Source organism: Lissotriton helveticus, chromosome 4_1 (genome assembly GCF_964261635.1).
Source record: "Lissotriton helveticus chromosome 4_1, aLisHel1.1, whole genome shotgun sequence".
NCBI lineage: Eukaryota > Metazoa > Chordata > Amphibia > Caudata > Salamandridae > Lissotriton > Lissotriton helveticus.
Genome location: NC_136063.1, coordinates 2,038,448,790 through 2,038,473,887, shown reverse-complemented (window position 1 = coordinate 2,038,473,887; position 25,098 = coordinate 2,038,448,790). Strand labels below are relative to the sequence as shown.

Here is a 25,098-nt window from a genome sequence, read left to right as displayed (position 1 = left end):
ATGATCGGGCGCCCAGGGTGTTTTACAGCATCTTTATGGACTTTCGAAAGTACAGACCAACTCGGAACTTTTTGCATCGAGGAATTCAAGTAGTCGTATTCTTTGGTTACACAGGTATCCACAATCAAGTGCCTGTGCAGTTAAATGCAAGATCTTGGCTCTGAGTAAAGCAGCGGGACTGTCCTGGATTTTACGGTAATGGGCCGGATTACTCAGTTGTTTCAACACCTCATTATCGTAATCATTGCTGTCCCACAGGACAATTCCCCCTCCTTTGTTGGCAGGTTTTATAACCGTCCAAGGATTATTCGCTAAACTTTTTAGAGCAAGGTGCTCATGTTTATTCAAATTGGATTTGTATGAAATACTATTCTTGTTCAATTTGTCCATTTCCCTCAAAATTTGTTTTTCAAAGAATATAATGTCATCTGAAAGGCGAAATGACATGCTAGAATCTAGCATATCACTGTCTTTGCTCCAATTGAGGCTTCCAATTGTCCATTCTAAATTCAGTTTGTTTTATTTATGCTGCTTCCAGCAATTGGGATAAGGAGAGCAGCTTAATTGTTCGCTTCCATTGTTCAATTACTTCACATTTACAGAGCGCTTTGAAAAATTAAATTTTGCTTTTGATGTATAGGTACTTAATCTATTATTTTCTAAACCCTAGCAGACTCATGGCGGTCCATGGACTACAGGCAAAGAACCGCTGTTCTAAAAGATACTCATTAACAATGCTGAGAAAATTGCTACTGTGCACTTGAATAAAGATAAGATTACTCCAGTGCCGTTCTAATGCCACAGTTAAGAAGTTTTTCTTTCAGTTTTAGGAAATAAGTGGAAACACTTCTGATGCATAGACAAACCTACCGACAAACACCCTACTGAAAGTTAGTTACCCCTGCTTTTTCACACTTTTTAGTTTCATTATTGCTTATTTGATGGGTATCGACTAAAACCTGTTCAGAGGCTATGTATGCACTGTGTAAAACATTCACTTTCGATGCCCTTTTGTTTGAGTAATCTTGTGTATGGTACAGCGCCCATGTACCTCTTATTGAAAAGGAAAAAAAGGCCATAATCAACTTAAGAAAATTGCTTGTGGTCCTAATTAGCACTGGTGTGCTTTGTGTGTGACAGAGGTAATGTTTAGTGAATTACTGCTTTTCTTCACAATTTGAACTCCTATAATGCAGTGCAATATGGCATTTCTGTGAAGTAATGGGGATTTTGCCTTTTTTTCTTTTAAGGTGGAATATATTGAATACCTCAGTCGGAGAGTTAGTACCGAGATGGGCCTCCGGGAGCAGCTTGATATTATAAAAATCATCGATCCCGCAGCACAGATTTCACCAACAGATAGCGAGTTCATCATTGAATTGAACTGTTTGACGGATGAAAAGTTGAAACAGGTCGGTTAAGAATGCTTACAAATGGTACATCTTTTTACATTTTTGTCATGTTTTCTGATCATTTTTAATTTCAATCCTGGTCTTCTTATTGCTGAAGCGCCAGTTCTTACTTTCATTATGAGGAACCGTATATATATTGAACTATATATCAAAACAAACTCATGCTATTTAAAGTGTGCGGCACTCTGTTCACGGTTTTGTCCCACATCAGGAGTGATTAAGGGTTGAATTACCAGCCCTTCTAAAAGACTAATGACTCAAAAATGTATAACGAAGTACTTGTGGTTTTCGTACTTCATTTGGTAGATGACCAAATAATGGCTTTTTTGGTGGGGACTTAAGTTCTATCTATGATGCTGCGAGCATGGGTTTTGCAAATTCAGTCCTCGTTGAGCACAATTTTATTTTTTACCTAATCATGGATGCAAGTTATCGTTTGTTAGACAGCTGTTTTCCTTCCATAACCTAGATTTGCTTTTTAGTTCACTATAAGCTGATGGGTAATTTGAATATTTTGTCCCTGCAATTAAGGTGAGGAATTATATTAAAGAGCATGGGCCTCGCCAGCGAACAGCTCGAGACTGCTGGAAGAGGAACAGTCACAGCTGTGCCAGCACTAGCGGGGTGAGCGGTGCCAGCGCTGGCAGCAGCAGTGCCAGCATGGTCAGTACTGCAAGCAGCAGCGGATCCAGTGCAGGCAACTCTGCGTCAAATTCCAGTGCCAACATGAGCCGTGCTCAGAGTGACAGCAATTTATCTGCAAGTGCTGCAGAGAGAATCCGTGATTCAAAGGTAAACCATTGTTTAAGAGGTTCTTCTGGAAACACCTTACTTTAAATTGTTCACTGTAGCATAATCTTTTTATGCCTCTCAATAGTTTACACTTCCCATTTCCAGTCTAGGAATGCTAGCACATTGTTGCAGAGTCGAACAGCTGGTGTTTTTTGTAACTAAACTGGATGCAGAAGTCTTTAGTAATAATTGTAGACTGTGCATTGTAGATTGTGCTCAAGAATGCATTTTGCGGCATGCATTGGAAAATTGTGAGATTGAATGAGGGACAACTAGGCTTATTTATAAAGCATGTTGACTCCTGTTGGTCTTAGTACCTGGTAAGTGTAAATAACCTACTGTGTAGTTTTTGTGACAAACTCTTAACATTTTCTTTTGTCTTTCAGATTTTTTTGCTTCCCCCTCTGTATGTTCTGGGTGGTGTCTGTGTATGTTTTTGCATAGTGAGGGTCTAGCACCAAAAATAGGAAATAGTTTGAGTGTTTTTCAAGACGTGGGCTCCTTGACGGTAAGGAGCCGGTGGATTAGTCATATCTCCTTTCATGGGGCAAAACTGTGTGCTCGTTGAAATTAAATGACTTTACAGCATCCATTCACTTTAGTAAAAGCACACGTGTTCACTTTACCCTGCTCACGACAGCTGGATATCTTGAAACACGCTGTAGTTCATTGGCTGGAATATTAGATGTGGTTGTTGTAATTATTTCGCAGTTGCTTGTACTCTGACTAGAAGTGATGCTGCAATCGCTGCCACCTATACACCACCACCAAAATTCAGATATGGTTGGAGCGATGTCCCCTCTTCTGTTTCCATACTAGCAGCCCATTTCCTCTTACACTTAAACCCTTCCCTGTGTCCCTTTCGGGGCCTTTTACGCCTTCCTTCGTTGCACCATCCTTCAGTGATGTCTCTTTCAACCCTCTTTGCTGAACCTTCCCTGCCCATATTCATCCGTGCTCTGACAAAATGCTATCATCAAGGGGAAAATGCTGGGAGGCTGGTTGCTTCTCCGTACACAAGAGTTTTATCTTCTGAGGAAGAGAGGTGGAATGGAGGTGAAACTCATGCTTTTTCTCGTTTCCAGCGCAGAGACTGGTACCATATAGCCGCAAACTATTTCTATGACCTGCGATCTTCGTTTTCCTTGTTAGGGCAATTGTTAGACCTTGTGGGACATAAGTGACAGCTTGCATGGAGGCTGTGACAAGTCCTCCCCTCCTCCACCCTTTGCCACACTTCCCCACACCGAGTAGGCATAAAAATGCATGGTTTTTTTTTTGGTAATTGTTCTTCAGGTTTTATGCCGAACAAGAAATCTGACTCGTAACAAAATGCTTGTTTCTACATACTCTTGATGGTGAAGTAGGGAATAAAGACAAAGTCCTGGCAAGAGCTGCCCTTTACCAGCCCTAGCTCCACTGATATAGAGCTACACTTTTGAGAGAATGAAGATCGAATGATGCATTCCTCCTCAATTCTTATTAGTTTTGTTCAATCGCACTGAATCTTTGGCTAACAACCCCCTGCCCCCTTAAAGTAAGCTGGTCTCATTGGTGTCCTTACAAAGAACATTTAGGAAAGTCTAAACTACCTGGATGTTTCCAGCATTTCAGCCTACATTAATAGTTGTAAAGGAATGAATGGTGTTGAGGTATGCAAAGTACACAGTCAGTTTAAGGTTGACTTGATCTGCATGTCCGCTTACCCCTCCCTTTTGCATTTTATCATCCTTGAGCGCACATTGATGGGTTAGCCTTGGGTTTAACCCCACTTGGCTGCAACTAAACTTGTTTGGTTCTGAGAATTAATACACTACTGAATGCTTTTTCTTAGTTTCTTTCTTAGGTAGTTTGAGGGATGAGGAGGTGGTAATTGCAAAAAAATAAACAGTATATTGGCATATTTATGGATGGCATAATTTATTTCCACTTCGAATGCCTTTCCTGGTCTATTGCCTTAATGTTAATAACACTTGGGTAGCACGCACATACCACTAGTCTCTTGCCCCTTATAGTAGAGTTATGATACCATGTTGCTACAGATATATTATTAAAATGAGAAAGTCCTTCTTTTCCAAAAGCTTGTTCAAATAAGAATGTTTTCAATCTCTTCCATAAGGGGAGGAGATTGGTTTCTCTCCTCAAACTGTCTGCTAATCTGTTCCATGTCTGTGGTATCAGAACTGAAAAAGCCCGACCGCCCATGGTGGATTTATTAAAGTATTGATAGTTCAGCAAGATCGCCTCAGAAGAGTGAAGACTGTGTCCAGCCCCATAGCGCCTCAGCTGGTCCTCAATACAGGCTAGTACTCTGCCATACAATGACTTGTGCGCAATGCATAGGCCTTTAAACCTGGCCCTATGTTTGACTGGTAGCCAGTGCAATTGTTGCAGCAGTAGCAATGCATGTGCCTGTCTTGGTAGCTTGAACAATCGAGTTGCAGCAACATTCATAACCACTTGAAGCTTACCCAGCAACTTATTGGGGAGGCCAATGTACAAGGTATTGCCATAGTCGAACCGTGACCTGATCAATGCAGCCACCACTGTTATCATAATGGTAAAAGAAAGAATAGGAACCAATTTCCGGAGCTTTGTAAGAAGACCTGTGCAGCTTCCAACCAGTAGTGTCACCTGCCCAGCCCATCTACAGGTTACTGTCCAGCTTGATAACCATGCTTTTCACTGCTGGCGCGGATTCTGGGACAGGACTTGACTCTCGGGGCCAAAAACCAACGATCCATGGATTCCCTTCATGGAGTTAGTAGGAACTTGTCTTTTCTCGGTTCACTTTCAGGGAGTTCGCTGTCATCCAGTTCACAGTGAACCTAAGAATATTCTGCCTGTTTAACTGTGCCTCCGTTGAACTCTCGATCAGCTGGGTATTATCTGCATAGTTAAACAGTTGGCAATCCAACTGTGCTAATGCTGCTATCAACGGATATAGATGGATATTAAACGGCAATGCTGACAGCACCGATCCCTGAGGGACCCCGTAAGAAAGAGCCGTTTCTCTGGAAATATGACCACCCATCTGCACCCTCTGTGACTGATCGTTCAAGAACGAAGAACTCCATAAAAGTGCAGACCCTGTAATCCCACAATCCTTAACCGTTGCATAAGCATTTAATGGTCCACAGTAGGAAATGCTGCTGTGAGGTCCAGCATAATCAACAAGGAATATTTGTTCTGATCAGCCTCCAATCTAAGTTAATCCAGTACAGAGAGGATCACCAGCTCAGTACTATGATGGTTCTGAAGACCTGAATGGAACAATGGATGATCTTCCATGAATTTCGTACAGGATTTATACATGCCACAACAAGATTTTAGCTGGAAATGGTAGCCGGGATACAGGGCGATAATTCTTAAAACATTTTGGATTCGCCCTTGGCTTCTTCAACTGCAGGCTAACCATTGCCTTGTAAAATCTCAGAGGCACTGTATCTGATGCCAAAGAGGCGTTTAGGAAGGCAACAATGTTTGGAAAACCTCCTTGTGCATTTTGGAATTGTTTGTAAGATAGCCTTAAACAACAGTTATGCTGAAAGTAAAAAAAAAAAAAAAAATCAAAGTCGGAGGTTGGTGTAGACATTAGTTATTCATTTCCTTAACTGTAATTTTCGTTCAATATGCTTGCATGTTTTCTCGGGAAAAGTTGAGGTCACTGCATGGTTAGCAATGGAAATCATGGTGTTGTAAAGATAACAGGCGAGTGTTTACATCTTCTACTTCCTTCCCCCCCCCCCCCCAAAAAAGTTTGTCTAGCCATACATTTTATTCTCTTTTCTGGTGCCTTCCATTTTCTCTACATTAGTTGTTGATGGTATATGTGTTGTCGTGTAGTTCCTATAAACCTATATAGGACCTGCATGTTTAGACAACATACACTAGGATTGGTGTCTGGGCTGATTCTAGACACCCCCACCGGGTATGTTAGCTTGTGTGCCAGCTAGCTCACAGTGCCACTAGAAACCTCTCTTACTAAGGAGAGAATAGTTCTTGGCAACTATTGAACATGACAACCCTGATCCCTCCGGATCGTGGAAACAGTGCAATACTTTTTGCTCAGTCACTTTTGCTCACTTTGTCTCAGAGAGATACACAGAATAAACTATGGGGACATTTTCCAATAGGCATTTATTGAACCAGCGTCATTCTAGTGTAACATAGGTGTGCTGAAACAAGCATTAGACAGAAACAGATATAAAGGATTAGAAGCACTGACAGAGTAAAAGAATGATAGATTGCTACCATCTTGCTAAAACAATGAATACAGGCAAATATATAAAGTACATGACCGTAAAATGCGTACTTCTACGATGTGGCCCTAACTAGATGTACCTAAGTGCACCAAGCATATATGTAGGTGTAAAGCCAAGAATCCCTCTAGGATAAAGTCAACCCCATTACGTGACGTGAGAGACTGTGGGACCCACGTCTTGGTCTCGAAGGACACCCTGCGAAGGATGTCGGACCACTGCGAGCTGGAGTGTCTGCATGCAGGAACTTGGGCGTCTCGCGTCAGTGTGTCAACATGAAAGTCCTTTTCTCCTCCGACTGCCTCAACAAGATATGATGTTTATATTCTCAAAGTAGTACCCTCAGGGTTCTACCTTGCTGTGTCATGTCAGACTTAGGATGACGGAAGGAATGACCCCTATACATAGCAGGAGATGGTAGTCCTGCTGAGTTTTCAAGAATCCTCATGCATAATGGATGAGGCTAGCTGTCACAGAAAACCCTACGTCCTGTGAGCAGTATCATAACTAGGGAAAAGGTCAGTCCCAAGAACTGTTATGTAGTGTAATGGTAGGGGAGAATATAAGTGAAAGGTTAGGTGACTACCTGAGCATATATTGGGGCACCTTTATGAAACATTACAGTTGGCTATACAAGTTGTGCCTCAATAGTCTCGAAAGTGGTCATGCTTGGAAATAAGACTTTTTTTCTTATTACAGACAGTAATTTAGTTAATTCTGACTTCAGATGCTTAAATTTTATATTGCATAGTGGTAGCAATTTTTCCTACAGATAGTAAAGACCCATTACTAAGTGACATTTGTCAAGCTACGTATGTCGTCTGGTTGTTATCCTCCAGCACAGAAAATGGGCAGTTATTTCCATTCTTTCGAAAACTGGCATGGATCCCATTTCTTCTGTGAGTTATGGACCTATATCTACCTTTTTAGGTCTCGCCTAGGCACCGCTTGCAGTGTCTCTTTGAGACATGCCATGTTCAGGATATGCGCTTGAAGCCCCTCCCATCTTTTGTATTGGCTCCTCTGGCCTTTTCATTTACTTTTCCCTCCTTTTCAAATATTGTAACCTCCTCTATGGACTGGCCCTGTTTCATGGGCTCTTACGCTGCATGTTATTTTAACCCTTGTAAACACTATTTCAATTCTTAGCGGTCCTGTATCAGCGCTCGCTGTGCGCCTTTATTTATTGACGGTGCCCATATGATTTCTCCTTGGTTTGCCTGCAAAGCACACCCCTCCCACCTGTGACACTGCTTCGAGCAGTGCTCGTAGTGCGCCTTTATTTAACATCTCCTGTATGTTTTTTGTTCTTGTGGTTTTTTTTGTTGTTTTTTTTGTGCTGTGGGGGATGTCTTGGGCTTCTTTTCGTATGCATGTTCTTGCTTCGCACTTCATTTCAATGGAGGTGGGGCTTGTTTTGGCTTGAGATCCACCTACACACTGCCGGCAGCAGCTGAGCAGGCAAAGCTCTTTCCTCCTCCTCCTCCTCCTCCTTCTGCGTTGTTATTCATTCGGACTGATCAGGGTTAACAACACTGCCGGAGTCCTGTTCGCGCGTTGTCATTGTTGCCTACATCTTGTTTCCTGTGGGTCGCAGGTGGTAGGTCATCCCTTTCTGTTTTGTTTTTAATCTGTGTATTGTAAATATGAATGCTGAGAAGAAGGGTACGGTGCACAGTGGGCTGCAGTCATGTGCTTTGTCTTGTTTTGGGGACTTAAGCATGGCTGCACGCTCAGTCACTGCTCATTTGTCCACGTAGTAAGGCTAAAAGCCTGACAAATGTATGTATTTAATGTCCCGTCCGAGTATAGGAGCATCAAACCTGCCCAGTGTGCCGAGAGATATCTGAATTTATGGTTCCACATTGTGCGCTTTGTTTTCCCACACAGCTTCTTGCCATTTAATTGAGATGTACATGTTGATGTTGCTTGGAGCCCATCTTTATCATTTTCGCGCTCTTTGGTAGAAGTATTTTTGATTTCAGTTGAAGTGGTGTACATTGTTAAGGGTACTGAGACCGCTTTATTTTTTGTACTTGCTGTAAGTTAATATCAAACATTATTTCTTAAATGTTTTGACGTGTTGCTTCCGTGCGCCTTGTATCAATGAGTAGCAATTGCATAAAGTAAGTAGAACTTTATGATGATAATTATTGGGGATTCGTCTTCATGGTTCTGGTTGACACAACAGGCCAGAATACTTAGCTCGTTGAAGATGTCATGACACGTATAAATATTCTGATAAATGGATTGTTGTACTTTGCATTGAGATTTATTCCTGTCTTTGGATAAGCAAGTTAGTTCCTTTTGTGCTATAGATTCTCCAAGCATAGCTAGGCTGAGCAGTCAGAGCTTTGTACTCTTCCCTCTGTCCTATGTGTGAGAAAGTGCTTCTTTTGCATGATTAGTTCCCCACGTTTTGCTTGGTTTTGATATGGTTTCAATTGTAGTGCACAGGGCTCCTGTCAACCAGGTTCCCTGTGCCACAAACACCCAATTGTTACTTCTACCCCCATGTTAGTCCCTAGTAAGCGGTACCCGAGGTACATAGGGCCTGGGAGCTAAAGAGGGACCCTTGTGGCCACGCCCCCCTCACTGGGACCACGCCACTGCCCTTGCAGTTAGCATGCCCCTGTGAGGGAGAAAACGACACGGCATGACACACTGCCTGGGTGCCAGCTTATACTGTCTTAAGGCATAGGAAAGTCACCCCTCTAGCAGGCCTCCAGTCCTAAAGCAAGGTGCACCATACCACAAATGAGGGCATATCTACATTAGCAGCTATGCCCCTACAATATTTGGGTCCTTTTCCTAACATTGTAAATGCCAGTGAGGCCATAGAGAGTACATGGGCTGGAAACTCAATGTCTCGAGTCCCACAGCACCATGATGTTTTCATGAACACAGAAGTGTTTGGTACTAAACTACTCCTTTCAATAAATTCACAAGGTCTGTGTGGGATGTATTGTACCATGTACCCAGAGGGCACCTCAGAGTTGCCCCCTTGAAAACCTGCCAGCTCTAGTGTAGGTTCTGACTGGCTGTCGGCAGCCAGCCACGGCCAAACATGTTTCCGGACCCCCTGGGTAGAGACCCTTTGCTCTCTGGGACCAGAAACCATGCACATCCAGGGCAGAGGTGTTGCACCTCCTCCCCCCAGGATGGGCCTGTGCTCGAACAGGGGAGCTTCAAAGACCTGCCGCTTTTGTAATGTGACAAGCCCCCTCCCCCACCCACCGAAACTGCTGTGAGTAGCAGATGGCTGCCCCCAGTTTACACCCCCACTTTAGGCGGAAAACAAGAATAGTAGGTGTGCCCACCTCTGCCAACTCCACCCCTAAGGTGGGGGAGGCGAGATGAAGCACATCTTTCAGTCCCCTCCAATCGGGCTAGGTCTATTTCCCCCCCACCCCCACCTCCCCTCCCACAGGAGGGTGGTATAATAGAGGATGTAGTCACCCCAGGTAAGGTGCTCATTGGTTCTACCTTCTACTTCAAAAAACGCCCCTAAATCTAGTATTCAGGCTGTTTCCCCCCAGACCTAGTAACTACATCTGCGATGACCTAAGAAGACAACCCTGCAGAGAAGACTGCCTTGGCACCAGCCCTACCCGCCTGTCTCCAGCTTCTGCAAACCTGTGACCTGTATTGCAGACAGCATCCTTTGAAACCCTGGGAGGACTGCTGCCCTTGAACAAGACTCCAATCTCCCAGGGACAGCGACTTGTCCAAAAAAAATCTACTCTAAGGACTCCAGATCCAGGCGGATCCACGTCTCCTTCCTACTCTGTACTAAACACCAACGGCCCGAGTGAGTGGCTCACCTGTGCTGTGAAGTCTCCCCAGCGATCCCGACCTTGCGTCTAGTGCTGGCTGACCTCCATGACTGCACCAGCAGTGTGAATCCAGAGGCTCACCCCGACGGGCTCAGGTAAGAAAACTGACATCGAAAGGCACCCCTGACCCGAATGCCCTGTAGCTGGATGAGCTGAACGGACGGTGCCCCTACAACCCACCACATCCCTACTTAACGCTGCTGTCTTTTGGTCTTTCTCCTACAACCTCTGGTGCCACGCCTGCAGCTTCTTTGATGAAAGCCGAATCCCTATTGTAAAACATTGGTGCCAGACACCAAAATTGCACCCTGCACCCGGCCGCCCCTGTACTGCTGGTGGTGCATGTTGGTGCTGCTTTGATGCCCCCGTACTTGACCTAACCCCCAAAGCTTGGCCCTCTGCAACCGATCTACTTACAATAGTGTGTCTACAGGCACCCCTTGTCTCCATTGGAAAGCACTGGGCCGAAATCAGAGAAGGTCCAGTAATCCAGCAACATTCGCCAGCCAGAGATTCTGTTGAATGAGTAAAAAGATATCCGAATGGGAATTGGTGAAGAAAGCAGTAGCCATGAACCATTTTATTTATTTCATTAATATATCTTATCCGGTCTACTGCTGAACAAATACACCCCATAAATAAAAAATGATGTGGAAGAGCATTCAAGACTGGCAACCTGAGCAAAAACTACACAAACCTTAAAAAGATGAGATTTCGCCTACTTCTGCAAGGCCAAAGTAAGGCAGAATTTGAGCAGGGGTTCACACCCCATGCCCCTCTTGGAGGTGCTAATGCTCTAAAAAAAAAATAGATGAGCCTTAGTCTGGTCGTAACTCAGACCCCAGCTAGGGGTGCACCCTGCACATGACATGATGATGATGATGACAGTGATGATGAGAGACAAAGCAATTGGGAGATTACCCTGACAGCAAAAGAACAAATCGACTTGTCTTGTGATTACTCTGCTTTCCTCAGCCCTCCAAGGGCACCCAGTACGTTTTGTGGAACCCAGATATTTTGTATTTTACATAATGAGGTACCCGCCTGACCACCTCGAATTTCCTCCCACTGCAAATTCCAGTTTCTTTATTGGTAGTGAATGACTTTCAGGCTGAAAAAAAGACAATGTGGTGAAAGGAGACCAGCAACTCAGTATAGCTGAGGGAAACCCCTGGAACCAGGTTCCGCCAGAATGTGACGTTTATCTGTGTTCCAACATTCTAATTGAAACTTTTTCAAAGCGTTTGCAGGATTATTCTTTTTCGTTAGGATGGGTGTGCTTTCTCAGTACTGTGCTATTTAGGGATTTTATAACATGCTGTATTATTAGGTGTGTAGGAAAGTAGGATCTGCTTTTCATGGTTACCCCCACTTTTTGCTTGATGTAATGATGTTTATGACTAGTCTGACCGAGGCCCTGCTAATCAGGACCCCAGTCTTTCTTTTTCCTCCTAAACTGTTATGGTAAGTACTTGGGTACATCCCAGATTGGATGCTTGGGGTACCCTTATCTGTCCATAGTATATGGTACTAAGGTACCCAGGACATAGGTAGTCCAGAGGTCCCCCATAGGCTGAAGCATGTATTATGCCACCTATGGGAGACCATTCAAACTATCTCTACAGGCCTGCCATTGCAGCCTGTGTACGCTTATGCTAGCACCACTTAAGAAAGATATAGGTTTTAAGTGCAGTGACCTTAGATATAGGGAAACCCATAAGTCACCCCTACAGCAGGCCTTTTCAATCTTGAAGGCAGGGTGCCTGGTTCTAAGAGTGAGGGTTACCCTGCATGAGCAGGACACCCCTACAGTCTTCGGAGTCCATTCTCCAGGGTTGTAAGTGAGCAAGCCATATAACCTATAGATGGGCACCGCGTCATTCGGCGATGACCATCTCGAAACTGGCTGTAACGAACCCGGTTGTGTTTTATGTTGGAATCATACCTCCCACACCATAAAAGTTGTAGGAGGTATGATTCCAAGCACTGTAAAGGCCCTCTGTTAGGTCCTTCGTGCTCCCGGTGCAAGTCTTTTAGACCCAGACAGCACAACATGGCTGGTGCTAACCAGAGACTCAAATATGCCCTCCTGCTGCTGAGCCAAGCTCTAGCAGAGCAAGGCAGAAAAATAGGCATCCTGTCACAGGGAGGGGTGACCACCTCACAGACAGGGTTTAGTGTATTGGGACAGTGTGGACGTGCTTGCAACGCCACATATTCTGCGTGCAGGGCACATCATTTGGTGCCCTCCATGCATAGTCCCGCTCAACTCAGTTCAGGGAGCCGTTGGGTCCCGCTCTGGCGCTAAAGTATCTTCCTCCACCCCCCACTCCCCTCTCTGTCCTGCCCCTCCTTAAGAAGGGAGCCCCTATATCGTCCCAACCCCTTCCATAGGGTTCTTAAGGGATTACCTGAGGGTGGGTTCCTAGAATTGTCATGGGGCACAATATAACTCGGACACCACTTCAACTTCAACCGTCTGGGCACTCTGGACTTTGCTGGACTTTGCTCTGGGCACCAGGGCTGCAACTGGGAAGACTCCTGCTTCTTCTGAGCTCTTCGCCCTGGTAGTCTGGTGCAACGTCCGTGCCTGTGCTCCATACAGGAAACCTTCCAAGGCCTGTGGAATCCAAGACACCTGAAGGAATCTCCCTTGAAGTGAAGGAGTTACTTCCCAGCATCTGCAGGTTCCACAACTAGGCTGACCGGTATGCTGTTCCTGGGCTCCTACGGACTCTAAAAAGCTCAGAAACACAGGTGGTGGTTCTCCACATTCCTCGAGGCCTGCCAACTCCTCTCACCAAGTTTGAGAGAAGCCGCAGGAATGAAACCCCTGTGCACCTCCTCTACTTGCAGTTGCAAAGGCTTGTTGGCATCTCCCTGTGCTTCTGAAACCGCTTGCTGCCTCAGGCTTTCAAGAGTGGGACAGTCTTGCTGACCCTGGCACAGCTCTTCCCTAGTGGTCCCCCTGGGCCCAGGAGTTCAACCTGGTAATGCTCAAGTTCCATGGGCTTAGTTACCTCTAGGGTTTCCAGGTCCTCTCCCTGAGGAGGGGGGTCCTGAGAGGTTTGCTGTCTTCTTGTCCCCCAGTCTTCTTGCTTTTTCTCTTTGTTGGTTGGGCCATACTTTCAGGCTCCAAACCTACTTGTTCACCCTTCTTTTTGCTCTGTGCTCTGGTTTGCGCACACACCAATTCAGGGATACCCTGCATGGCTGCATGGGTTACTTGCTCAACTTCAGCCCAGGCTGAAGTTTCTAGGTCATTTCCAAGCAGACAGTGGGCTGGCAAATTCTGTGAGACCACTACCTGTTTCATGCCAGTAACCCCCCTCCCCCCCCTTTCCGGCTAATGTCACCATAGCCATAGGATGAATAGTGGTAACACTGTCAGCATTGGTGACTGGGTGAGTTTTCCCAATCAGGTATTGCTCTGGGGAAACCAGTGTATTTCTCACCATAGAGACACTGGCACCTGTATCCCTCAGGGCTTCTATCCTAGTTCCATTAATGTATGGGTACTGCAAATACTTTTTCAAGTTGGGTGGCCACACACCTACAGTGGAAAACTCCACTTCCCCATTGAAGACAAGACTTGCTTGAGTGTACTCCTAGATTTGCTCTGGGCACTCCTCTGATCCCATTTGTAGACTTGCTGACCCAGGAGTAGCTGTACTGGGTGCCTTAAGGGCTTTGGTGTGGGGGCAATTTTTGTTTACAGTTAAATGTCCCTCCTTTTTACAGTTGTTACAAAAGGCCTTGAAGGGATCAAAATTCTTCCCCCTATAGTGCTGAGGCACATAGAGAGTAGTTTGGGACCCACCCACCTGTACAGGCTTTTGGGGCCCTTTGGAAGACTCAGATTTTTTTTATCTTGGGAATTCTCACCACCTTTCCCCTGGGGAGGTTTTGTAACCACCTTCTTTTGGTCACCCCCAGTGGTTGTCCTCATCACCCTAGTCTTGAACCAATGGTCTGCCTTCTTTCCCAATTCTTGGGGAGAAATTAGACCTAGGTCTACCAAATGCTGATGCAGCGTTTCATTCGTGCAGTTACATAATATATGTTCTTTCATAAACAGATTGTATAGTCCAGTGAAATCATGCACATTATGTCCAGCTAACCAACCATCCAATGTCTTTGCTGAGTAGTCTACGAAATCAATCCAGGACGGGGTCTGGGTTTTGTGAGCCCCCTGAATCTAATTTGTACTCCTCAGTAGTGAGTCCAAATCCCTCGGACTGTTCTTCATGAGGTCATAGGACCCTGCATCTGTCCCAGAGAGGGTCAGTAGCCTGTCTCTGCAGTTACCAGAGAACAGTTCCCACAGGAGTGCCCCCCCAAAGAGGTTTCTTTACTCTCCTTATTTCACAAGCCCTCTCAAAGGCTGCAAACCACTTGGTGATGTCATCACCTTCCTCAAATTTAGGGACAATCCTTTTGGGGATTTTAGGAGCAGAATCCTCTTCTCTATCCTTATTTGTATTATTGCTGCCACCATTGATGGGTGCTAAAGAGAGTAGGCCCAATGCAATCCAAAGGAGGGTAGGGGGCCTCTGGTTGGTGGCTGCAAGCAGGCCACGCAGTTGTGGGAGTTGAACTCCTGGTCACTTACTCACGGCAAGTGGGGAAGTAGAGTAGGGTAGTAGTTGCACTCCCAGTGGCACTCGGGCGGCTGGGTGCAGGGTGCTTTTGAGCCGTCTGGCTCTGAATGTTATCCAATGGGAAAGTTAAAAAGTGAACAAAGGCTGCAGGTTCGGGGACGGAGATTCTTCCGGTGCGACCACCACTTCGAGAGGTAAGTTGGGATCCTGGAGAAGAGGTAGGTACCCCAGAGAAGGGCACAGGGGGCCGTGGGGCGCTGTGTGCAGGGGTGTCTTTTGGCATTGGGAAATCTTACCCTCAGCTGGTCACGGTTGAAGGGATCCCTGGTTCTGAGGCTGCAGGTGTCGTCTGGGTCGTCGAGGAGGGTCTTTGGGTACTAGACTTCGGGTCCCAGTCGCCGGGGGGGGGGGCGTCCTTGTGGTCTTGGATCACTCAGGCAAAGGCCGGGCTGGGCGGGTGCAGAGTGGGCTGGATTCACGGTTTCTGGCTGGCACCAGGGGTATTGCTGTTGGAGCAGAACCACTGCTCGTGGGAGTTCCAGTCTTGTGGAAGGTTCAAGGCAGGCAGGTCCTCCGGGGTTGTCGACGTTGCTGTCCGCTGTAGACGCCGGAGTTTGGCAGGAGCAGGTTCAAGGATCAACAGGCCTGTAGGGTTCTGGGGCCAAGTCAGTGGGCGTCGTCCTTTTGTTAGCAGCTGCACGGCAGGTCTTCTTGTTTCTTGGTCTTCTTCTTGTTGCTATCGGGAACTGTGGAAGGAAGGTTCAGGGTGCCCCTTAATACTAAATTTAGGGGTGTTACAGTAGGGCATGGGCAGGGACCAATGGGTCCCTGTCCTGGGGTGGGTACTCCCCCTAGCCTCCTCCTATCATGTGTTAGGGGGGCTGGAGCCTAGCTGTGATTGGGCAGGGCTCCCCATCTTCAAGATGGCCGGAGCCCGGGTCGTGCTTTACCTCTCCTCTCCCACCTGAGGGGTGGAGTTGGCACAGGCTGGCACCCCCCCCTTCCTGACGTAGGGTTTCCCGCCAGTCTTCCCGTCATTGGGGGTCAGAACTGGTGGGGGCCAGTTGCTGAGTACAGCAAATGGTCTGGAGAAGCTCACAAAGGCAGAATGCCTTTGAAGCTTCCCCTGCCCATCCTGGCGGAGGAGGCTTGGCACCTCGTCCCAGGATGTGCATTGTTGCAGGCCCAGGAGAGCGAGGGCACTCCACCCAGGGGTCAAGCAACATGTCTGCTGTGTGGCAGCCTATGTAGCCTCTCAGACAAGACGTGGATTGTAGGTTAGGGTTCAGGGGGCATCTCTAAGATTCCCTCTAGTGCATTTTACATTAAATCCCACACTGGCATCAGTGTGGGTTTAATGTGCTGAGAAGTTTGAACTTGTCAGTCTTCAGTGTAGCCATTATGGTGCTGTTGCTGTGGAGTTCGTAATGTCAACCTCCCAGCACCATATACTCTTAATGGCATCGCTGCACTTACAGTGCCCTGGAATGGCCCTGGGTACTGCAGGGGTACAGGGCTCATGCATCTGTGCCCACACCACTGGCATAGGGCACCCAGCTAGAGGGGGTGGCTGATGTATGCCAGGGCAGTGGGTTTGTGGGCATGGCACACAGAGATGTGTGCCATGTCGACTCCTTGTTTAGTTCTGTACTTAGACACTCAGCCTGCAAAGGCATTGTGTGGGTGTCGGGGCACAGGGCCCCTAAGGGTGGCACAATGAGTGCTGCAGCCCTTAGGGGTCTTCTGGTCACCAAGCCCTGGGTACCTAGGGTCCCATTTACCAGGGGCTGACAGGTTGCCAGAGATGCCAATTGGGTTTTGGTTTCAACACCGTTTTATGGAAGGAGCACAGGCCCTGGGCACCTGGTTGGCAGGAGCCCTGGGCACACTCAGTCAAAGCACATCAGCAATTCAGCAAAAAGTGGGGGCATACCTATGCAAGAAAGATGGCACTTTCTCACAAGGCCACTAAATCAAAATTATCAAACAGATACTTTGGGAATCAAACCGCCGAAGCGACCACTCTTCTCTATTCCCACAACTAACCGGTTTGGGGCCCTTGAAGTGGATTGACTTGTATCTAAGGGATGCAGGGTAAAGGATAATAAACATCAAGTAGGGGTTGCCACCGAACAGTGTATGATAGAAGAGGGTGAGTCCAGTGGGAGGCAGAAAGTGACCGAAGGAGATAATAAGTTAGAACTTGGAGGGGAATAACTAATAGCCAACCCCACATCTCCAACTGTGGGTCTTCTCAGAAGTTAGGTTTGTGTATAGGCGAGATTATGCTCCCCCCCCCCCCCCCCCCCCCGTCCCCAGAATGTACGACCAATGACGGAGGGCCGGATCTATCGAGGCTGCAAGTTATTTCTTGGAACGTGGCCGGCCTTGCCCCCAAAGATGGATAGTACTGACTGGGGGAGCTTCATTGAACAACACAAAATCTGCATGTTCCAAGAAACTTGGGCAAGGGGGGCGATCTATTCAAACTAGGTTATCCCATATATACCGTACAGCCACTTCAGGAGGAAGGGGAGGCCATTGGGGGGGCTGAGCACTTGGGTAGGGACACATCTGGGTTGTACATCTACCCAGCTAGAAACCGCCTCAAATGACATACTGTTTGCCCTCCTTAATTTCTCTTCAAGGACCACTGTTGCCCCAATAAACCTCTATTCCAGACCAGTTAGCCGCAGTTAAGATTCAAGGGCCCTTGACGAGCTAACAACATTCCTTGGTAACATTCCTGACACCTACCTGCTGATTATAGAGGGGGATTTCAACTGTCAGTATGAGCCCCTAGATGCATGCCATAGGGACACCCTATGTGAAGATCTGTATTGGGTTCTACCAGACTCAACCTGTCCGTTAGTAAAAGCATGGACTCACTTGGTACTTCAGATGAATTCTCTGGCACTAAAACATTCATTGAGAGAATGTAATGGTAAAACTAAGTCTGAAAACCCCTAGTAAGCATACTTTTAATAGAATTGGCAAAGATACGCTAATTGATTTATATTTTGCTCAGTATAACATCATGGCACTGCGTAGCTGATTTTAAGATTGTGCCGCGTCATGATAGTGACCATAATGCGCTAGTTTTAGAACTACTCAAATTAACCCTTGAGAGTACCAACAACTATGCTACACCTACTGATGGCAGACTGATTATTTCTAACTGTAGGCGGAGAGTACAATGGGCGGACTTGAGTAAATCTCAAAAGCTAGGCGCCCTGTATCTGTCATCCAGTTTCTTATGGACTCTATTCAATCTGTCTCCGCCAATAATACGCAATTTGAACTGCCGAAGGTTGCCCGGAACCACACAAAGTTAACCGTCACCATGGCTGACTTTTTCTTTCCAATAAAAAAGGCCAGTAATAAAAGAATACCCCGTCATCCATAGTTTAATGGAAACTGCAGAAAGGCCAAAAAATCTTTGGTCTCTACCATTAAGGCTAAAAATAGACCGCTGATTAAAATCCGTAGAACAGCCTACCGAACAAGTACGGTGGAGGCAAAAAAACACTAGGAAAGTGAAAAGTGGTAAACCCTCAAAAGCTCTCTGGGATCCCGTGACATGAAGATCTTTTGGAATGTGGTGAACACAGGTAGCACTGAAGGTAAATTGGCAATAGAGCCAAACCTAGGAGCCAATGTTTGGAGGGATCACTGAGTCCCTCTACTCAAGAGCTAAGTCAGGGGTTAATACAACAAATGACATATGTTACCATCTGCAGGCATATTGCTCTAATGCAAACAAGAAAACCCCTAGAGCGGTGGATGATTCTTCAATGATAACCCTCACAAAGGTAACTGGTGCCCTAAGCCAAATTGCGGCTGGTAAGGCACCAGGGCTTGGCAAGATCCCCGGGGATTTGTTCCGAAGTGAACCAACCATTTGGGCTCTGTATTTCTGGGTTTTATATAATGCTGTTATGCAGGTTTTGGCTATTCCTACCAGTTGGGCCGGGGCTGAAATAATCCCAATTTTTAAAAAGAGTTCCCTGATGCTCATAAGCCTTATCGACATCAGTCAAAAAATCTTTGCACGCATATTTTTATATCGTTTGCAGAGCTGGATGGAGGAACATAAAGTCCTCAGCCCGTTCCAAGCAGGGTTTGGAGAAAAAATGTCCACTCTAGACCAGATTTTCAGGCTACAATTATTACACTGGAAGACCATTTGTATAGAGGGTGGCAGCCTCTATTTAATTTTTGTGGACCTGAAATCTGCATTCGACCTGGTCCCAAGAGAGAAGCTGTCGGCAGTCCTGCTAGAGATGGGGATTCCACCATATTTGTGTCCAGTAATAAAACGGTTGCACAAAGGAAATTATGCACAGATCAGATTTGGCAAACTTGGGGAACTCCCTACACCTTTCCCTGTAGACAGAGGAGTCCGCCAAGGGTGTCTCCTCGCCCCAACTCTTTTTAGTCTTTTTATCAATGGGCTAGTCTACTTGTTGAACTCTGAGAAAGATCTAGACGCACCAAAGTTGGCAGCACGTAATATTCCGGCCATGATTTTCGCTGACGATACCCTGTTATTATCTAAAATCCCAATGGGTATACAGAGGGTCCTACATAAATTTGATACCTTCTGTAAGGGGGCTTGAGATTAATCTGAAAAAAAATATTTATGGTATTTAACTCATTAAAGTACCCGGCCAAACCCATGCCTAGAAGGTAGCCCATTAGAGAGGGTATCTATCTTTGATTACCTCAGTATTACTATTACTGAAAAAATGGACTGGGGAGCACAGATCAAATAAACAAGTATGAAGTTGGTGCAAACGGGGGGGGGGTTTGTCCACGGTGTTTCACAACTCTAGCCACAAACCTGTGGGCCCAGTAGTAGAGATATATAGGGTTCAAGCTAGAGGTGCTGCCATATATGGAGCTGAAATTTGGGGGCACGACTACGACTGCACCGATACCGAACACAAACAGAAAATCTTTTTGTTAGACAATTGCTTGGTCTTCCCCGCAGCACCCCACTTATTCCACTAAGTCTAGACCTGGGTGTTAGGTCAATTGTGGATGAAGCATCTTTGAGACCCCTTCTATTCTGGAGACGCCTGTGTGTTACTCCTGAATTGCTTGAATATAGGAAGGAACTCCGAGAGGTGTTGAATCTACCAGGGGCACGGAGACTACCATGGTTTACATATGTCAGGAGTACCCTTACACTAATGGGTCTGTGTAATCTTTAGGTTAATCCTGAAATCCAATGCCCTACAGTCTCAAGGGAAGAGCTAAAGGGTCGTTATTGGGAGACTAAACTTACCCAGCTTCAGGGGAACCATTCATTGGGGATACTCACTGCTGAGTTTATGGAAATTAAAGATCAGTACACATTAGAGCCGGTGCTTAATGATATCAAGCTGGCTGCCGCAAGAAAGCTCGATCTACAGTTCAGGCACGGGGTACTGCCACTGCGTGCTTTTACGAATAAGTGGGTGGGCAAACAAATGTTGAGTTGCCCGGCATGCAACTGTGCAGAAGAATCTGGAAGCCATGTGTTCTTTGTCTGTACTGGCTACAAAAAAGCAGGAAAACTATGGCTGGTTCAGATATGCAGAAATCTAGGAACCGGGCAATGCTCAGAGGCCTTTAGGCTACTGAAATACGACACCAGCCTCCCCATAGCTTACTCGATGGCAGGTTTTTTATTTTCCATGTGGTGCACTTGACGAGTTTAAAAAAAAAAAAAATGCCCCCCAAAGATGGTGACTAATTTAGTGTATACCTTGTCCCGCTTGTAACTGTTGGAATTTTAGATATCGTCTTACGAGGTACGGGAAGGATTACCGAAGACTTCATTTTCTGATTGGAAAAACTGGTGGCTTATCATGGCCACTTTGAACATCGTGCCACTTCCCAATTAAACTGGGACTGTTCATACATTCACTTACAGGTACTCCGGTGTCTTTTTTTGTACGTACTAGTGATATATGGGATTTTGGAATCGGGCAATTACATCGGAGTGATTCAGTATACAAAGTGGCCTTGTATTAATCTGGAACAAACACTATCGCCCTGACGAAGTTCCTCGGGTAGGAATGAAACGCGTTGGCTGTTTTTGCATTACTTACAAAGAATAAAAATAAAAGAAATTTCAAAATAACTTTATGCTTTGGTCTGTGACTACATACCTGGTGCTGCCTCCACGCTGTTTGAAGTCTTTCTCTGGAAATCCAGTGGGATCAAAGCACAGCATATCCCGGAGGCCTTTTGCACAGAACTTGAGATATTTTTGGGACTTTAAGATTGAGATGCTCAACTTGTAGTCAGCTATGGATGCTATTTGTTGGCATTTTAGATGGATTTTATGCCTATCCCAACAATATTTTAATCATGTAACATACTTAAGGTATGTAATACTGGGTTTTAAGACTATCAAGAATCAGGACTGGTGTTTAACGGTCCACAACAATGGTTTTTATCTCTCTCCATGAAGTAAACTATTATTACATGACCCTTCTGTCCATATTCAAGGTTTTGCACATTTTTCATTCTATTCTTGCACAAGCACTTTAATGTATCCAGTTATGCTACTAATAATAGTCTTAATGATTAATAAAAGTACTGTATATAATTATATGCATTATTGATTGTGAGTTGATATGAGTGTCGGATTAAGTGCAGATAAAATATCTTGTTACTATAAATTGAACCCAAGTACTGTATATATAGGTAACTGCAGATCGTGATATCAGGACTGACTGCAAATTGGATCTGTGTAGGCAAAACCATTTAGTTATAATGTTACGTCATGTCTGAATACCATTTTTTTATTTACTTGTTTTTAACTTAAATGAGATGTTGGATTCTGCTCAAAATTCTTTTATGATCATACTGATTGAAATAAAGTTTTAAATGAATGTATGTTTTTGTTTAACTTCTGCCTTAAAACATACTTGATTTCTGGCATAAACATGAATATAGTACTTCGCACACTACCCATCACTACGAGGTTGCTTTGTGTATAATTAGTATTCAGAAGATCTGTAGTGAAGTTACTTGATGATTCAGGCACAAGTTTACAAAACTTGACTGTCTGAATGTGAGACTAAGCACACAACTGGGGCAAGAGATGTTCTTGTAATAGTTTTGCTGTTCTATATCTGGTATAGATTCCCATCATGGTGTTTCTGTATTTTATATTTTGTTTTATTTTATTTGATGTGAATACCCCTGGGAATTTTACATGTAATCTATAAACTAGCAGTAAAACTGACACACGTTTCAATTTCTAGTGTGTCTCATAATATGGAAGGTTTGACATCCATATAACCTTGAATTGGGCAAAATGATACTATTTCAGATGTAAAATGTAACTCAAGTCATTGTCTTTTTTTTCCCCGTTTGCATTATTTAAAAACCTGACCAATGTTTTTCTTCGCTTTTTGTCTTGTATTTCACCAGAAACGTTCCAAACAAAGGAAGCTTCAACAGAAGGCTTTACGGAAAAGGCAACTAAAGGAGCAGAGACAAGCGCGAAAGGAAAGATTAAGTGGTTTATTTGTTAATGAAGAGGTTCTCTCTGTTAAAGTCAATGAAGAGGACCACGAAGGCGATGTGGATATTCTGATGTGACAAGGGTGAACCGATCAGTGTTCTTTCTAAGCCTGACATTGTTTTTCCTTATTTAGATTTGATTTCCCTTTTCCTAAAATTTGTGATTGTGAGTTGGTGATGCTTGCAGTTGATAGCTGGGTCAGTGGAATTACTTGGGCATCTGCAACTTTGACCTGTACTGTAACATGATGTGTCCATGCTAAAGACATATATGTTGCCTGGAAATTGTATCAACAAAACGTTTCTTGCGTGATGGTGAAAGTAGCATTCATCTTCACCATTTGTCTTTTTGCACTTTTTTCTGCAGATCAATGCACTTTTTGTAGTCTTGTTACCTGACATTTTTACTGCTAGAACCACCCAAACGTGTGCCTCATGCACTGAGAGGTCACCAAATGTCCACTACCTGAGTATCTGATTAATGGAAATGTCTAAGAAAGCAATGGGAATGTAATTTGTATCTGCAGCTATACCGTGCATTTCAAATTTGTCCAGCATGGGAATGATGGTAGTCTAATTTTCTCTCTTGATCTGCACTTGCACTCGAACTGCTCCTTCCTCTTATTCGTGTCATTCTGAAGTGTGCCTATGGAGTTTTTTCACCACATTAGATGGGACGCAAATTCAGGTCGGGTTGTGTGGCGCTTGCCACTCATTTAAAATGCATTGTTGGACGTCCTTCACAAATCAGTTTATAAAGAAATGCAGGTATTTACCAGTATGCTGAAACACATCCTGGCACCGTTTTTGCCACACTTGTATTTTACTACAACATGGCCAATACAGTGTTTAGTGATTATTCCCACTTCTGTGAGAAGTAAAAATCGCATGATATGCAGATCTTATTCTGACAAGTAGCCTACACATTGGAAGGCTCAGGTGATTTGCGGCACTAGTACGTGGTATATTTGGTGGACCAGTTTCTGTTGTGCACTCATTGAGGGTTTTCTTCATACAACAGCCCACTCACTGCCCATGCATAAGGCTTAGCAGGAACACTGATTTAAAGGAAAATGGAGTGTAAATTATAAGTAACGTTTGTAAATTATATGGGCAGTAATATTTTCGATGGGTCTGTGTATATTTGTGTATGTAAATATGTATATAGCTGTACCTTTTTATGTTTGCTTTCTAAGAGTACATTTTACTGTTTGGCCAGCTATGGTTACTTTAAGAAACGGCAACATTTCACATACTGAAAGCAGCATTTAACGTGATATGAAAAATTTGAGTTTTGTTGTAATCATTTCCAAATGAACCTTAATTAACTTTTTGATTTGAAAGCGAGCAAAATGATGAATTAATGCCATTTAAAGACTAGTTTGTATTAAATGTGTACATGTACACATTGCAGCATTAATGGGAATATTTGGAGTTTTAAGTTCAAACAGTTCGCTGCAAAATTTTCTTTTGGTCCAATTGAATTAGAGGTATCTAACTTTTGAAATTCAGCTTTATAATTCATATATTTCGTTGTGTTCTGCTTTGATTGGACACAAAGTAACTAAAGTTTACATGTTTCAGTTTTCTGGAATTCATTCTCTCCATGTAATTATTTTTGTTATTGTTATGAGGTAAAGTACAAATGATGGAACATATCTGCTAAGTTAAGTACTTTGTGAATTACATTTTTGGTCTGTTTCATATTCTATTGCTATTATTTCTCCATCTAAACAGGCGTGATTTCGCAGAATCTTGCTAGATGCTTACATTTATCAAATTATATTTCTCATTTTTTGTGTCTTGGTCACCTGTGTTACTGTGCGACTTTATACAACAGTGGTTCTTACATTGGAAATTTCCATGTACATTCTTCTGTTCGTAAACTGCAAATGGCTTTCTCATTAAAGTAACCAGATATGGATTTATGATGACCCTGTTACTCTTGCAGTTGAAAGAGTGGAGAGATGAGAGGGAGGGGGCTGGTGGTTGCTCCCGTTCTTAGTTTGTGGATGCCTCTTCCACTTAGTGGTGAGAACTTAAATTGCTGCTTAAATCTATCAAGACAAGAAAATGCCAACCCTGCTTTGCAACTCCTGCATACACCTCGATTTTTAGGTCTGGAGCTTTTGATATGGAACAAAACAAAATACAGATTGGGGGAGGGGGGTTAGCAATGGTTTGGACAATGTTTCACCAGCTTTATCAGGCTTCTGATATGAGGTGTGACTCCAGAAGTACTCATTCTCAGCCAGCGTACCTACCAAAGTGACCACCCAGTGAAGGCCTTTGCTTCAATGCATGATCAAGCTGCTTCTTGACCCCCTCCTCTTCTTAAAGTCCGGAATCTAAAATGTGGAATAAATATAGTGACCATCTTATTAGCGATATAATAGTTCTTGGAGAGGTACTGAAGCTGTCTGTAGTATCTACCCCTTACTATGTCTTTTTCCCAGGGTTTGCCAATGGGGCTTTTAAACACTGTTGTGTGTTTGAGCTAGAATTGATTGCCATGAAGCTCCATCAATAGAGATTAATGTTACTGAGATGACTCTAAACCAATTTTGTGATTGTTGTGCCCCTAGTGTACTGTGTGTGGTGTAAGTTATTTTGGATAGTGATAATGGTCTTCTTAGCTTATCTCCAGGCCTGCGTTTGTTTGTAGGAGTAT

General features: G+C 44.5%; 1 protein-coding gene across 1 annotated transcript in view; it reads left to right on the top strand.

Moving 5' to 3' along the window:
* The window catches only part of FAM199X (family with sequence similarity 199, X-linked), an 85,248-nt gene extending 60,897 nt beyond the window's left edge, over nt 1-24,351 (top strand). The window contains exons 4-6 of the mRNA XM_078688674.1: nt 1,251-1,412; nt 1,944-2,204; nt 22,335-24,351. Of these exons, the coding sequence (XP_078544800.1) occupies nt 1,251-1,412; nt 1,944-2,204; nt 22,335-22,505 (594 nt within the window). The 3' untranslated portion in view covers nt 22,506-24,351. The remainder of the gene's footprint in view (nt 1-1,250; nt 1,413-1,943; nt 2,205-22,334) is intronic.
* The last annotated feature ends 747 nt before the right edge of the window (nt 24,352-25,098 follow it).